Source organism: Saccopteryx leptura, chromosome X, assembly GCF_036850995.1.
Source record: "Saccopteryx leptura isolate mSacLep1 chromosome X, mSacLep1_pri_phased_curated, whole genome shotgun sequence".
Classification (NCBI taxonomy): domain Eukaryota; kingdom Metazoa; phylum Chordata; class Mammalia; order Chiroptera; family Emballonuridae; genus Saccopteryx; species Saccopteryx leptura.
The window spans coordinates 99146740-99162423 of NC_089516.1; the positions used below are offsets into that span (position 1 = coordinate 99146740).

The 15684-nt window shown below is 35.3% G+C and overlaps 1 protein-coding gene across 1 annotated transcript in view; it reads left to right on the top strand.

Annotated features, from left to right (window-relative positions):
- The window catches only part of COL4A5 (collagen type IV alpha 5 chain), a 244253-nt gene that overhangs the window by 184877 nt on the left and 43692 nt on the right, over nt 1-15684 (top strand). Inside the window, exons 31-36 of the mRNA XM_066356015.1 lie at nt 4742-4909; nt 5767-5856; nt 6479-6628; nt 8284-8382; nt 10308-10397; nt 11475-11614. Coding sequence (XP_066212112.1) covers nt 4742-4909; nt 5767-5856; nt 6479-6628; nt 8284-8382; nt 10308-10397; nt 11475-11614 — 737 coding nt within the window. The remainder of the gene's footprint in view (nt 1-4741; nt 4910-5766; nt 5857-6478; nt 6629-8283; nt 8383-10307; nt 10398-11474; nt 11615-15684) is intronic.

Sequence of the window (15684 nt, forward strand, 5' to 3'; positions counted from 1 at the left end):
TATGCCTTTTTTATGGCCCCTAACATGACACTGCTGATTTAAAAATGAGAAAATTCATAATGTTACTTTGATGCAGGATGCTAAAAAGTAGCTGCTTCAACAATCATGAAAAAAATACTCTAGCATAACAGAGAGCTCTTGAGAAAAACCAATTAATTTTTAGATTAGTCCATTATAGTCTCTCCATGAAGTTTCACAAAGATTGATAAAATGGGTTTATCATTTTTTGTGTGTGTTGTCACTTCTTTTTAAAAATTTTTTGTTAAATTTATTGGGGTAGCACTGGTTAATGAAATTAAATAGGTTTCAAGTGTACAATTCTATAATACATCATTTGTATTTGTATTATATATGTACCTATTTGCCACCCTAAGTCAAATCTTCCGTCACCATATATTTGATCCCCTTTACCCTCCTCTCCCTCTCCTGCTCCTCTTCCATCGGGTAAGTACCATACTGTTGTCTCTGTCTCTGAGGGTATTTTGTGTTTTTTTTGTTTATTTGTTGGTCTTGTTTATTTGTTGCTTTTAATTTTATATTCCACAGATGAATGAAATATGGTTTTTGACATTTCTTTTATTTCCCCAAATTACACAAGGTTTTGAAAACATTTTGAATTCTTAAATCACACCTACACAAGAATAAAGACACCAATATTAACACCAGTCTGAACAAAATAAAAATAATTTTTTTATGCTTTTACAAATTTGGCTAATACTCTACAATGTTTAATTTTTCTAAAGTTCTCTCGTTCTCTTTTTAACCGATGGCCGTACAGCTACATTGATTAATAAAGTCTAGAAAGGACGGGCAGGAAGAAATTAATGGTACTGCGTTTAATCTCTTGTCATTATTCTGTGAATACAGGGCTGGATAAAACTAGGTTTACAGTTGTGAATATGCAAAACAGTTTTTTCTGTATTATTTATTTATTTATTCTTTATTATATTATTTATTATCAACTTACGTTTGTCTACCCCTGATATATATATTTTGCCATGAAATTCAAGATCTTAACTAGTATTGTTCAACAAACAAATGAAGTTAACAGCAACTGGCACTAAAATATATCCAATGTAATCTTATTAATATAGAAATTGTCTCAAGTCAAAATGTTTTTTGCCACATCTTACATTTGATACTAACCATATATTGTTAATTTTTAAAATAAATTTTATGAAGTCAACAAAGCCTAATATTATTTTAACTCATTTCAAAAAGATCATAATTTATTTTCATCTATTCATGCATCCCAATAGCAGGGTGATCAACAAGGCTGTTACTAATATCTTGATATGCTGGCTTATACTGCATGGGAATTCTAACTACCAGTTTTGGGTTTTTTGTTGTTTGTTTTTTTTTTTTTGTTTTTTTTTTGGGGGGGGGGGTTGTATTTTTGAGAAGTGAGAAGCAGGGAGGCAGTCAGACAGACTCCCCACATGTGCCTGATCGGGTTTCACCTGGCATGCCCACCAGGGGGCGATGCTCCTTTGCAGCCAGAGCCATTTTAGCACCTGAGGCAGAGGCCATGTAGCCATCCTCAGCACCTGGGCCAACTTTGCTCCAATGGAGTGTTGGCTGCAGGAAGGAAAGAGCGATAGAGAGGAAGGAGAGGGGGAAGGGTGGAGAAGGAGATGGGCACTTCTCCTGTGTGCCCTGACCGGGAATCGAACCCAAGACTTCCAGATGCCAGGCTGAAACTCTACTGCTGAGCCAACCATCCAGGGCCTAAGTACTACTTTTAAAAATAAGTTTATTTAGGCCTGACCTATGGTGGCACAGTGGATAAAGCGTCAACCTGGAAATGCTGAAGTCGCCGGTTCGAAACCCTGGGCTTGCCTGGTCAAGGCACATATGGGAGTTGATGCTTCCAGCTCCTCCCCCCTTCTCTCTCTCTTCTCTAAAAATGAATAAATAAAATTAAAAAAGAAAAAAGAAACATCAATTTAAAAAAATAAGTTTATTTAATATGCTTATTTTGTTTTATTTTGTAATAAACTTAATGGAAAGTATTTTATATTGTCACCTCTCCAGTGTAAAATGTTCACATTATGCTTTTTAGTCTTTTCTTTTGACTTGTTTTCTGCTATTATTTAATTCAGTTTTACTATTCTCTTTTTCAAGGCAGACTATACAGTTTAATATGTGTTTATGAATTAAGGATCTGTTGAATATTGGTTCCTCTGACAGCAGGCAAATAATAGGAAAAAAATGCCAAGGGATAAAAAGCAAAGTGCTTTTTCATCTAGTGCAGAAATAGAAATTTTTGATTCTTGTTATTTGACTTGGCCATTAGCTAGATTACTGCTTTAATGAATCTTTCTAGAGGTCGCTTAAATATACTCAATTCCATGTCTACAAATTTGTTACAGTGCCTCGTCTCAGGAAATAGTACATGGTTGAATGGCTCAAGTTCATCACAACTAATGTGAATCAAAGAAAAAAAAGATTTATTAATGTTGTTTTTGTAAATGAGGGAGATTACATTATAGTTTTTAAATTTTATTGGCTATAAAACCCCTAGGCTGTGTGTGTGTGTGTGTGTGTGTGCTTCTAAACTTCTCACAGATAATACATGCTTTTGAAATTTTCCTTTTATTCCATTAACTAGTTCTATTTGGTCGCCAATAAATTTAGAGCAACTATACAACTCTAATGTACTTAAACTTTATAGATACATTCACATAATTCTTGGTGTATAAGGAGATTCAGTCAAGCTTATGAATTTAACTGACTTTTCTTCATCTTGGTTATTACCAGAATCACTATTCTTGGCAATATTCATAGAAGAGTTCAATGCTGTTGAAAGTATAGTATGCTATTTTTTATTGCTAGTAATAATAATAAAGAAATAAATATTGTCTTGTACATGTAGGTTGTTTAATCAGAGTCATCCACTAATAATTATTGAGTTCTCTGTACCTAACCTGTTACAGTATAAAACCAAATTAATTTTTAAATTCTAACCTTAGAAGCTCAAATTCCAAAATAATGATTCAAAGCAATAAAAGATCAGAGATAAGCAAAAGTGTAAAGGTGATCATCATCAAGGAGTATTTCTTTTTGTGAATGTAAATATTTTATTGTGACCCTATTGGTAAAAAAAAAATAGTTTTAGAATATATTATATGAATATCTGAGCTAATATCTAAAATATATTTCTTTATCCATTACTAATATATGATAGTAGCAAATCAATATCTAATAACTTATATTTGGAAATATATTTGCTCTAATCTTTACCTGCTTAGTTTTGTTTCCTAACTCAATAATCTTTTGCAACTTGCTCCTTCTCTGGTTGTTCATCTCGCTGCTGAACTGTAACACCCTGCCTCTTGAACTTCAGGTCTACCAGGTATTGTAGTTGTTTCTCAAAAGCCTTATTTTAAAAATCAAAATTTAAACATAAAAAGCAAACAAGATTTCTGCAGACTTACATCTTTGTTTTCTTATCATTATTTTGTTGAATTGTTCTCTTGGAACACATTTCAAAGGACAAATAAGTGATCATGAAAACGTAGTTATCAAAAAAAAAAACTACTCAGCCTATAATGTAGCAAAAAACAGTGATATCCATATAGAGCGAAAATAGTGCTCATTATTAGATGTCTCATCATATTTCACAAATATACTAATATAATAATGTCTTTATTCTTTTTATAGTATTATACAATAAAATAGCAATATTGGAATCATCACTGCTGTGCCATTAAAAGGAATTTTCTAATCTTCAAAATGAATTTTATCAGTTTAAGGGCATGCTGGTACATGACAGCATATAGATCTGAAAATTCCAACATCTTGTTCTCTTATCAAAATAATTGTTTATGAACCTTCAACAATAGAATTGATATGGCCACCTGCTCCTCCCTCAACTCCCAGTCAGTGATGACATATCCCAGTTTAACAGACAAGGACCAACAATGTTGTAGAACTCGCTAAGCTGATAGATATTGGAGTGGGAACTTATACTGTGTTTATAGTATAATATTTTACTTATACATATTATTTTTAACCACCTGTTGTTTGGACTATTTCAGTCTTTCAGAAACTTACAAAGATTAACTATCTTTGCAGTGTTATATATATTTTTTAAAATCCTGGCTGCAATACTGAGAAGCAAAATAACAAAAGCTAATAATAACTATTAAAACAACAGCTAAACAGAAAAAATAAAGGGTCTGTGTAACTGATTTACTCAGTCATCACTTTAATGGATTATAGTAATACATTCCAATGCTTTATACTGCCATAGAGTGATGTAAATGCAAAGACCAGTGTTCAGTTGCAAACTGTTTTTTACCGGTCTACATTGGAATTAGAAGAAATTAAAAGTAAGCATTTAGAAGCTTTTATAACAATTTGACAGTTTAATTCTATTTGTTGAATATAATAACCAAAAGGTAAACTTGTATTTTGTTTGTCCTTGAATTCTTATTTTATTTTTTTAGTAATTTTATTGTATTTTATGAAAAATTTTAGTATATGATGGACTAGGAGTTAAGAAAAGATTGAACTTTCACCAGTAATAATTTGAGAGGTACTTTCTTAGAGAAATATACTTGAAAAACCTAAAGTTTGATTGTTAGGTCATTTTATATACATAATGTCAAAAATATCTCTAATTCACTGTCAGGTTTGTTGTTCACCAGATTCTATCACTTGCTTGCTAGGAATACTATATCCAGATAACTCTCTTAAAATAGTTTTAATACTTTTTTAACATTGTTGTATTAATTAGGCTTGCATGGAATACCAGGAGAGAAGGGGGATCCAGGGCCTCCTGGGCTTGATGTTCCTGGACCCCCTGGTGAGAGAGGAAGTCCAGGAGTCCCTGGAGCACTTGGTCCTGTGGGACCCCCGGGAACACCAGGGCTTCCAGGAAAAGCAGGTGCCCCTGGATTTCCAGGTAATTTATTTAAAGTTTTCTCTGGCTTTGGATACAGGAAATTAAGACAGATATGACTGTGGTATCATATATTATTCTCTTCTACTTTCATGGATTGACACTATTCCTTAAGGAAGAGTGTTAAATGTCTTTGATAGCAGGAAACTGACTTTGCTATTTGCATGATACTTTCTCTGTGAAAATTCCAGTTATATATTGGTCTATAAGAAATGACCCCAAAAGTTAATGGTTTAAATCAACCATTTTCTTTTGCTACAGATGTTGTGAGTCACGAATTATGAGATGACTTAATAAAGTCATTTAACCCTGATCCCCGTGGCACCAGCTGGAGTGTCTGGGGGTGAGAGATCTACTTCCAAGATGGCAATTCTTTCACACCCAAGTGTTGCTTAGGCTCATCATATTACAGCAGTGTCAGGGTAGTTACCCTCCTTTTAGGGCAGCTGATTTTCAACAAAGAGAATTCCCAAAAGCAAAATTGAATGTTTCAAGACCCCCCCAGGTGGAAGCTGAAGCTGCAAGGCTTCTTATGCTATAACCTTGAAAGTCATACAGTGACACTTAGTTAAAGGCAATTCAGACAGTCAGCCCAAATTCAAGGGGAGAAGGTTGCACAATGGCATGTATACTGGGACGTGTGGTTCATTGGAGGACTATCTTGGGAGATTCGCTACCACACTGAGTCTTTTTATTCATGGGTATTGACAGTACTGGTCACTAAGGTTACAACAGTTGAAAAGGAATAAAAGTGCTTTCATTCCAAATCTCAAAAGTTTTCCAATTGACATCTTACAACCTATCTTTTATCTTTCCAAGGTCAAGGAAAGGTAAAAGTTACTTATTGATATTCTTCAAAGGTACCAAAGGTGAAATGGGTATGATGGGACCTCCCGGCCCACCAGGACCTTTGGGAATTCCTGGCAGGAGTGGTGTTCCTGGTCTCAAAGGTAATATTCTGAGTTTGCTAGAAGATGCATATAAGAGAGAAAATTAATCATTGTCTTTTTTGAATACAGAATATTTTTTATTTTACTACTTTTAAAAAAGCAATAGTACCTTGGCCAGATAGCTTTGTTGGTTATAGCATCGTTCCAATAGGCAGGGGTTGCTGGTTTGATCCCTGGTCAGGACACATACAGAAACAGACTGATGTTTCTGTCTCCCTTCTTCTCTCTCTAAAATCAATCAATCAATAAAAAAATAAATAAAAATGACCAGCAGTTACCTATATTTTGTTTATATGTGATAATGGCTTTTGAATAGGTCCCATTTTCATTTCAGTGGCATAGTTTGGACATTATGAAACATGGTAAATAATGAAAGGTAGGAATTAAATTTTTATTTACCATCTCTGTAATGTCAAATAATCACAGAAGAAACAGGAATCATTATTTGAGGGTAAAAATTTGTGTGAGCTCAAGTTATTTGTACATAATAGCCAAGGTACATAAGTGTTTTGGGTAACTGGTGGCCTACTGAACTGTGGGACATATGAATAATATTTATATGCTTTAATTCTGGATGGATACATCTGATCTGGTGTGTTTCCCCCACACACGTCGGTTTTAGGTGATGATGGTTTGCAGGGTCAGCCAGGGCCTCCTGGCCCCACAGGAGAAAAAGGCAGTAAGGGCGAACCTGGTCTTCCTGGTCCGCCTGGGCCGATAGATCCAGATCAGCTGGGCTCAAAAGGCGAGAAGGGGGACCCTGGTTTACCAGGTGAGTGATGTATTCATTAACACATTTCCAGGTATACCTGAAGCTTAATTTTTAATATCATGAAAAGTAACTTGTAGTCCTGGAATCACCAACAAACGGTACTAAGATGCATCAAATTTTTATAGTGAAAATTAATTTTCACCCGATTTTTTCTATTTCACTGTTCTACTTCTGTTTGAGCATTTCTTATTTTATTAAATTTATTAGGGTAATTAATACTGATTCAAAAATCCATGCAGATTTCAAGTGTACAACACAATAAAACACCATCTGCAGCTCTCATTGTGTGCTCTCTGCCCCAAGCAAAGTCTCTTTCAGTACCCATTTCTCCCCTTTGCCCACCGCTACTTACCTCCCCTTTCCCTCTATCACCACACTTGTCTGTATCTATGTGACTTTTTTTTTCCATTAATCCTTTGAGTATTTTCTTTTTAGTTTATCTGTCACAAAATGGGATATTTTAAAATAGGTTTAGGCAGTCACCTTCAGACCTTCTAGAAAGAAGTATAGGGTATAGTTGAGGGGAAAAATGATAAATAGCCAGAAATCACTTGGAAAGTGATTTGAGAAACTTCCGATTCCTTTAATTTTTCTCCCCTGAAACCAGATGGAGGTGAAGGCTACATTGTTACTGTGCAGTACTTTGTCTGTATCATACTTGGCTTTTAAATATAGTTCATTGTTATTCTATTATACCTTGACAAAATAAACAAGTGTTTGGACTATGCCAACCAAGTTCATCCCTGGGGGAAGTCTCTGAAAGTAGATCTAGGGATAACTGTGTTTTTATAGTTATTTTATTAGAACCAAATAAAGTATGAAGTATACATTTATTTGTTACATAAAATGTTCTTTCCTCTTTTTATAACAATATCACATTCATAGCAAAGCATCAGAAAATATACATAAGCACAAATCAATAAAACACAATCCAATCTCTATATAAGAGACTTTCATACAACATGGAACTTAAAAAAATGGAACTTTAAAACAAGCTTTGTTTATTTACAGCTTGTAGTGAAGTTTGTGGGTATTTTTGTGTTGTAACCATTAATATTGTCAGTTCATGTGAACATGTGAGTGTATATTTGGGTATATGTGTTCTCAGATGTTATAAATTTCCTTATGAGCAGCTCTTGGTGATTTTTTCCCTTCAAAAATGTATCTAAAGTATTACTGTAGTTTTGTATATAGTCACAAAAGATGCAGGGTCACCTAATTTTTTATTATTGCTAAAATCATATAATTTCTTGAATTATTCCTCCTAAGACTTCTCTTTCATTTTATGTCTTCTGTCAAATAGAAGAGACTCTATTCTTACCTCTTACATAGCATTATTAAAAATAGTTATAGAATATAAAAGAAAGCCCAGAGAGAATCTGCCTCAAATTCTTCATTTTAAAGTGTAAAAAATGAAGCCCAAAGAGGAGAGTGACTTAATTGTTAAGTGGTCTGAATTCTTAATGGTAGCTAAATAAAAAATGGAGGAATTCAGTATGAGTTTAGTGCTATTGGTTCATACTATATATGTCTGAATATCACTGATTCCTGTGTTTTACTCACAGTTCAGAATATGGGTAGTTTACCTTGCCAAATTAATTTAATGGATTAATGATATCAGCCTAACTTGTCTCTTTTATACTCCTACTTGGAAGGTATTCCTGGAGTTGCAGGGCCAAAAGGTTACCAGGGTTTGCCTGGAAACCCAGGGCAACCTGGGCTGAGTGGACAACCTGGATTACCGGGACTACCAGGTAGGTATGATATACCAACTTTAGCAACTGGATAGCTAATACTGAACCCTGAAAACTCAATTATGTGTTTGTCATGTGTTAATGATGTTTTAGATCTGGTCATGGCAATATGCTTGAGTAGCTACTGAGATAGGGAGTTCTCCTTGAGCAAAAAATGTTGCCATTGGGCTCAAGTATCAAGACATATGACTTGTAAGATATTTTGCTTTGCTTATTGTTTTTCTTTTAGTGGTAGCAGAATTTACACAGAATCAGAAGCTTATCTAAGGTTATAGGATTTATTTACATAAATTGCAACATATGTAAATAAGATAATTATCTAGTAGGAGCCTGAAGAATTCACCTTTAATTTGTTTTTGTTTTTTTGGGTTTTTTTGTTTGTTTGTTTTTTTTTGCCTTCAGACAGGTCAGTTATTAAACCATGTTAAACAGATTATTTAAAATAGGTGCTGATCCTAATTTTTAAAATTTCAAGACATGAAAATTTCGCAACCTACCTTGGTGTATGTAGTCTGTTACAGCATTAATCACCCTCTTCTATGGATTTTCTTTTTTCTTTTTTTTTTATTTCATGAGAGGAGGGGAGGCAGAGACAGACTCTCGCATGCACTTGGACAGGAATCCACCTGGCAAACCCCCTACCAGGCGATGCTCTGCCCATCTGGGATGTTGCTCCATTGAAACAGAAGACATTTTTGAGCGCCTGAGGCGGAGGCCATGGAGCCATCCTCTGCGCCAGGGACCAACTTACTGTAACCAATCCTTGGCTGCAGGAGGGAGAAGAGAGAGAGAGAGAGAGAGGGAGAGAGAGGGAGAGAGAGGAAGGAAGGAAGGAAGGAAGGAAGGAAGGAAGGAAGGAAGGAAGGAAGGAAGGAAGGAAGGAAGGAAGGAAGGAAGGAAGGAAGGAAGGGAAAGGAAAGGAGGAAAAAGAGATGCAAGAGGAGGAGGGGTGGAGAAGCAGATGGGCACTTCTCCTGTGTGCCCTGACTAGGAATTGAACCCAGGACTTCCACATGCACAGCCGACGCTCTACCACTGAGTCAACCAGTCAGGGCTGGATTTTTTTTTCTTATTTCTAATAACACTTCTTCTTGGCTGATTCTTAAGCCATTTTCTTGTAGTTGGGCTCCTAGTGAATGAAGAGGAGCTGGTCCCCATCTCCATAAGAACCTTTTAGGTCAGTTATTCTGCTTCAGACTCTGCACTCCACTGCCTTGATGCACTTGAAAGGAGAAACTATCTCCCTTTCTCTCCTTCACATCTTTTGTTTTCTCTTCCCCATGTTGGAAGTGTAAAAGAAAAAAATCAAAGAAAAATATTTTAAGGCAACATCAGGGTCCTTGAAAACTAGCAAAGACCCCAAGCACCTAAGCTCCAGGAAGAATAGATACACATAGCAACCATGACTGTTAGCGGTGATGGGCTAGAACCTCCCCATCAACACTTATCTATTCCTGGCCCAATGTACTAGGGGTTTATCATGACAGGTTACCACTTTCTTCTTCTTGTTCTCACATAATCAGAATCTTTAGGGAAATCCACTTCTGAATATTGTAAAAGACAGACCCATTTTATTGGATTCATCTGTGATTAAGACAGTATAGGTAGTTATATACATGCAACAAATAAGACAGGGTGTTTGGAATAGTTTTAGGACAAAAAACAAGTTGTCCTGGTAAGAATGTTGCATTTAAGAAATGAGTGTGTTTTAGGGGACCCCTGTTACCATGATTATATCATAATACATTCCTAAGTAGATTTCTTAGGTACCTCTTGCCTGTTTTATGCTGAGTTACATTTGTGGAACTTAATCATGTATTAAGATTTGATCCACCCAATTCCATGATTACATTTTAATTACGACACATTCCAGGAAACCTCACTATTGCCAACTTGTCTTAATTTTACCAATTTGACTTTTCTAGGTCCCAAAGGTAACCCTGGTCTCCCTGGGAAGATGGGACTTACGGGACCCCCTGGACTTAAAGGAAACATAGGTGATATGGGTTTTCCAGGTGAGTTTTGACATCTCCCAAATATTTAGATCTACTAATGGAAGACAGTTCACTATCTTTGTTATCAGAAAAATGACTGGTGTCAAACTGAGACAATATATAAGCAAATTACTAGATAAAGCTGTCTCATTACACAAATATTCGAACTACCTGGCCAGGCGGTGGTGTAATGAATAGACCGTAGGCCTGGGATGCAGAAGACGCAGGTTTAAAACTCTGAGGTTCTTGGCTTGTGTGCAGGCTCAGCAGCTTGAGCACAGAGTTCCTGGCTTGAGCGTTGGATCATAGACATGACCCCATGTTCACTGGCTTAAGCCCAAAGATCGCTGGCTTGAAGCCCATGGTAGCTGGTTTGACCCCAAAGGTTGCTGACTTGAAGCCCAAAAGTCACTGACTTGAAGCCCAAGGTCACTGGCTTGAGCAGGGGTCCACTGGATTGGCTGGAGCCCTGTGGTCAAGGCACATAGCAGAAAGCAATCGATGAACAACTAAGGTGCCACAACTATGAATTGATGCTTCTCATCTCTCTCCCTTCCTGTCTGTTTGTCTCTCTCTAACCAAAAAAGAGAAATCAATTTGAACTGGAAATTAAGAGACAGAGCTTTAAACACCTTTTTTTTATAAAACGTAGTTTATTTATTTATTTATTCATTTTAGAGAGGAGAGGGAGAGACAGAGAGAAGGGGGGAGGAGCTGGAAGCATCAACTCCCATATGTGCCTTGACCAGGCAAGCCCAGGGTTTCGAACTGGCAACCTCAGCATTTCTAGGTCAAGGCTTTATCTACTGCACCACCACAGGTCAGGCCTAAACACCTTTTTAAAAGTAAAAATTCACAAATTTGTATGCTTTTCCCACCTATACCCCTTTCACTTAAACTTCCTGTAAAATAGGCTTTTATATAATCAATGTTGGAAAGCTTATTATTCTATAATTTAGAATTTGCAGAGTTTTTTGTTTGTTTGTTTTTATTTTCAGAGAACTTCTGAAAAATCTTTTTGTTTGGTCACTTGCATTATAGATATTCTGCAAGCGAAAGGTATTTTATGAAATATTGCATGTTACATGTTTTCAACAGGCCCTCAGGGTGTGAAAGGTTCCCCTGGTTCTCCTGGAGTCCATGGACAGCCTGGCTTCCCAGGATTACCTGGGCAGAAAGGAGAAAAAGGCGATCCTGGTGTTTCAGGCATTGGTCTTCCAGGTCTTCCTGGCCCAAAGGTAATCCTACTCTGCACATATGCCTGAACAGATGTGATTTTTCTTTAATATTGTGCTCATTCCTAATGCTTCATTTAATAAACTGTGAACTCACATGGTCTACTTTGGGCAAGAAATATATTCCTTCTCTTTTTCTCCTATATTGTAAAAGTATATTTTAGGGTTTTTGGCTAGTCCATGAAAAGGGAAAACTTCTGATTACTTATTATTCCCTCTATCTTAATCTTACTTTATTTGCATAATTTAGTAAATCAAAAGCATATTTCTGCCTGGTTTTGGTTTTCTTTTCCTTTTTTAGTGATAAAGTTGTTGGTCTTTGTCTAATTATCATTATTAACGAAGCTGAAGAGACTTAAAAACAAAGTAATTTAGGCAATTAATAAAATTACAGTAGTATTCCAGCCTGACCAGGCAGTGGCACACGGCAGACCTGAGGTCGCCAGCTTGAGCACAGGCTCATCTGGTTTAGCAAAGCTCACCAGCTTGAGCCCAAGATCACTGGCTTGAGCAAGGGGTCACTCAATCTGCTGGAGCTCCCTAGTCAAGGCACCTATGAGAAAGCAATCATTGAACAACTAAGGTGCCACAATGAAGAATTGATGCTTCTCATCTCTCTCGTTCCTGTCTGTCTGTCTCTATCTGTTCCTCTCTCTGTCTCTGTCACAATAACAACAACAACAACAAAAAGTACAGTAGTATTCTTAACTGCATGTGTGAGATAGTTCTTGGGAAACACCTTCTTTTTTAGCCCTCTATGTCCCTTAGTCAGTGAGAAAACTTTGGTAGTGTCTCTCAAGCATTCAGATATAAGACTTGTTTTAGAATCATGCATTTAAGAAATAAATATTTGATAGCTGCTTAATTCCATGTAAAATGGTAATAACTCTTACTATTCATAAGATTTCTTATGTTTATATCTTCTTGGCAAATTGTTCGTTCTTTGCCTCACTTTTCGGGAGGGGATTTGGCTATATATGTCTTACTTATTTGTAGAAATACTTTATAAGTAACAAAGATGTATTTATTATCTATTACATGTGTTGTAAATATTTTCTCCCAGCAAATTGCTTGTCTTATAACATCGCTTACTGTGCATTTCATTATGTAGAACTTTAAAATTTTTGTTTAGGTGAATTTTTTACTCATTCATCTATTGAAAAAAAATTTATGTCTCCTGAGTATGTACAATGTGGCAGGTATTGTTTTAGGTGCTGGAGATAAAGCATGATGAAATAAACTCACTGCCAGCATGGAGCTTACATCTAATCAATAAACAAAATAAGTTTATAGTATGTTTGAAGGTATAACGAAAGTAATGTGAGACATGGGAATAGGAATTGCTGAGAATTGTTACATTTTGATACAAGGTAGGAAGGGAAAGCGTCCCTGATAACATCTGTTCTACTTAGTGAGGGAGTCATTCAAAGACTCTGGGTGGGAGTACACTTGACACTTTTGAAGAGCCTAGGGGAGGCTAGTGTGGATTACACAGAGTGAGTGATGGCAGGAGATCAGTTTGGTAAAGGGGCAAAGATACAAGGACCTTGTAGATTATAGCAAGGGCTTCTGCCACTAAATGACATGTGGAGCGACTAGAAAGAGTAACATAACTGTACTTTGATTAAAAAAAAATTGGCCTGACCTGTGGTGACGCAGTGGATAAAGCGTCGACCTGGAATGCTGAGGTTGCCAGTTCAAAACCTTGGGCTTGCCTGGTCAAGGCACATATGGGAGTTGATGCTTCCTGCTCCTCCCCCTGTTCTCTCTCTATCTCTCCCTCTCTCTCTCTCTCCCCCCTCTCTCTAATAAAAATGAATAAAAATCTAAAAAAGTAAAAAAATAAAAAAATTTTTAAAAAAATCACAGCTCCTGTTTAAGAAATAGATTATAGAGGAAGATGGATGAAAAAAGTAAGACCAGCATGGCACTATTTAACTAATATAGAATAGAAATGTTGATGGCATGGGTCAGGGTGGTAGTAATGGAAATAAAAAGTAGTCAGAATCTGAATATTTTTTTAAATCAAGTCAAAATGATTTACTTATAGAATTTGAGAAAAAGATACCAAGGAGGAATCTTAAAATTTTATCTTGAGCAACTGGAAGAATGGAGTTGCTGCGTAGTACTATAAGAAAGATTTTGGGAGAAGCAGATTTGGTGAGAAAGTTAGGAACATAGTTTTCTGATTGTTATGAAGACGTCTGTATCCTAAAATTATAAAAATAGACATATTTTTCCAGTACTTGCATCATTATGTTTTTTATATTTACATCTTTGATACAGCTGACCTTTTCTGTATGTTGTGTGAGGTGAAAATTTGTTCTTGACTCATTCATTTGAAGTGACATTTAAAAACATTTCTAAATTTGTTCATACATTATTTTTCTGAACTGAATGAATTTTAACATTTACATAATGGAGACCAAATTACCATAATAACTCTCTTCTAAAATTATAATGGATGGCAGCAGAAAAAGCTTTAATTGTCAGAAGCCCTCAGTGTATTCAACAATTGAACCAAGAGGCTACATTTTAGATTTTCTATGCAGCAGACAAGTATATTTCAATAAGCAAATTCTACACTAAATTTTAATACTTGGAAAACTGATAAAACAAAGAAATCACCTATTTGAAATAGACTGATGTTTCTTTCAGATGGTATTATTTTATCTTAGAATGGTGACACATTGAAAAAATAAGATGTAATAGCTCAGTTATATTAGGCACAGGCAGTCCTTGCTTTGCACATTATGATATGCACAAAATCATTACCACACTTTAGTTAAATAACATCAGTCCACAAAAACATGTTTCAACTTTTAGTTACCATGGTATATTAGCTCTTCAATCTTTAAGTCACTATGTAAATAACAGCTGTGCATCATGATCAGTGAACAGTTGTTTTGCTTCTTTCAAATTTTTCAAAGGATAGTCACTATAAATCTGTTACTCTCTTCATGCACTAACAAAAAAGCATGTACTTGCATTGCCTCTTTGTCTTGCATTGGTAAACCTACGTGACATTTAACAACAATGAGTAATCAAAGGGGAAATTGATGTATAAAGATAAAAGTGCCGCAAAAAAAAAAAAATGGTTTCACTGGAAGTGAAATTTAAATCGAATATAAATGCAGCTATAGATGAAATAGCCAACCACAGGAATATTGACCCTGCCACTATTTGAGGGACTTAGGTGTGCAATCAAGGAAGTTAATAAAGTCAAACTTATCACCAAGATGTGTGTGTGTGTGTGTGTGTGTGTGTGTGTGTGTGTGTGTGTGTATATATATATATATATATATATATATATATGACTTCTCTGTGCAGTTATAACTGAAGTCAACAGCAATTTAATATATTGGGAAAACCTTTTAAAGGTCATGGATGAATCATATTTTCCCACTGTTAATATCTTTTTATATTTTCATTTTTTTAGAGCTATCCTAGTGTGCAAAACAAGAAGTGCCTATATTATAAAAGAGGAATAGAATAAAATTTTCAGAAAACATAATGTTGTGATTGGCGGATGGCAAGCACAAGAAAAAAAAATCTAATTATTGAGTTGTTAAATAAATATAATGGTAAAAGTCAGATGAAGATTTTATTTTATAAATGTCACAATTTATGAGAGCATATTCTTGTTAGTCAAAAAGTATAATTAATATAGTACAGAAAAAAACCCCTTAGACAATAAATCAGTAGGCAGAAATTTGAGTCCTAAGTCTTGTCTACTTGACCTTGTAAGTCAGTTATCTATTTTGTATTTCCATTACTTTGTCAGTAAAATAAAATAATTATTGTACCTATGTGCAGAGCTATTGTGAAGCTTCAATTAGATTAAAAAAACACTTTGTAAATTATAAAGCACTCTTATATAGCATTTATCTCTGAAATGAGAGGGCTGGACTGGATTGTATCTAAGATTTCTAAAACTCTCAAATTTAATGACTCTGTGGAACTATATGAATCTATATTTTTTAATTTAATTTTTAAATTATTTTTTATTTTTAGTTACAGTTCACATACATTATTATATTAGTTTCAAGTGTACATCCTAGTGATTATACATT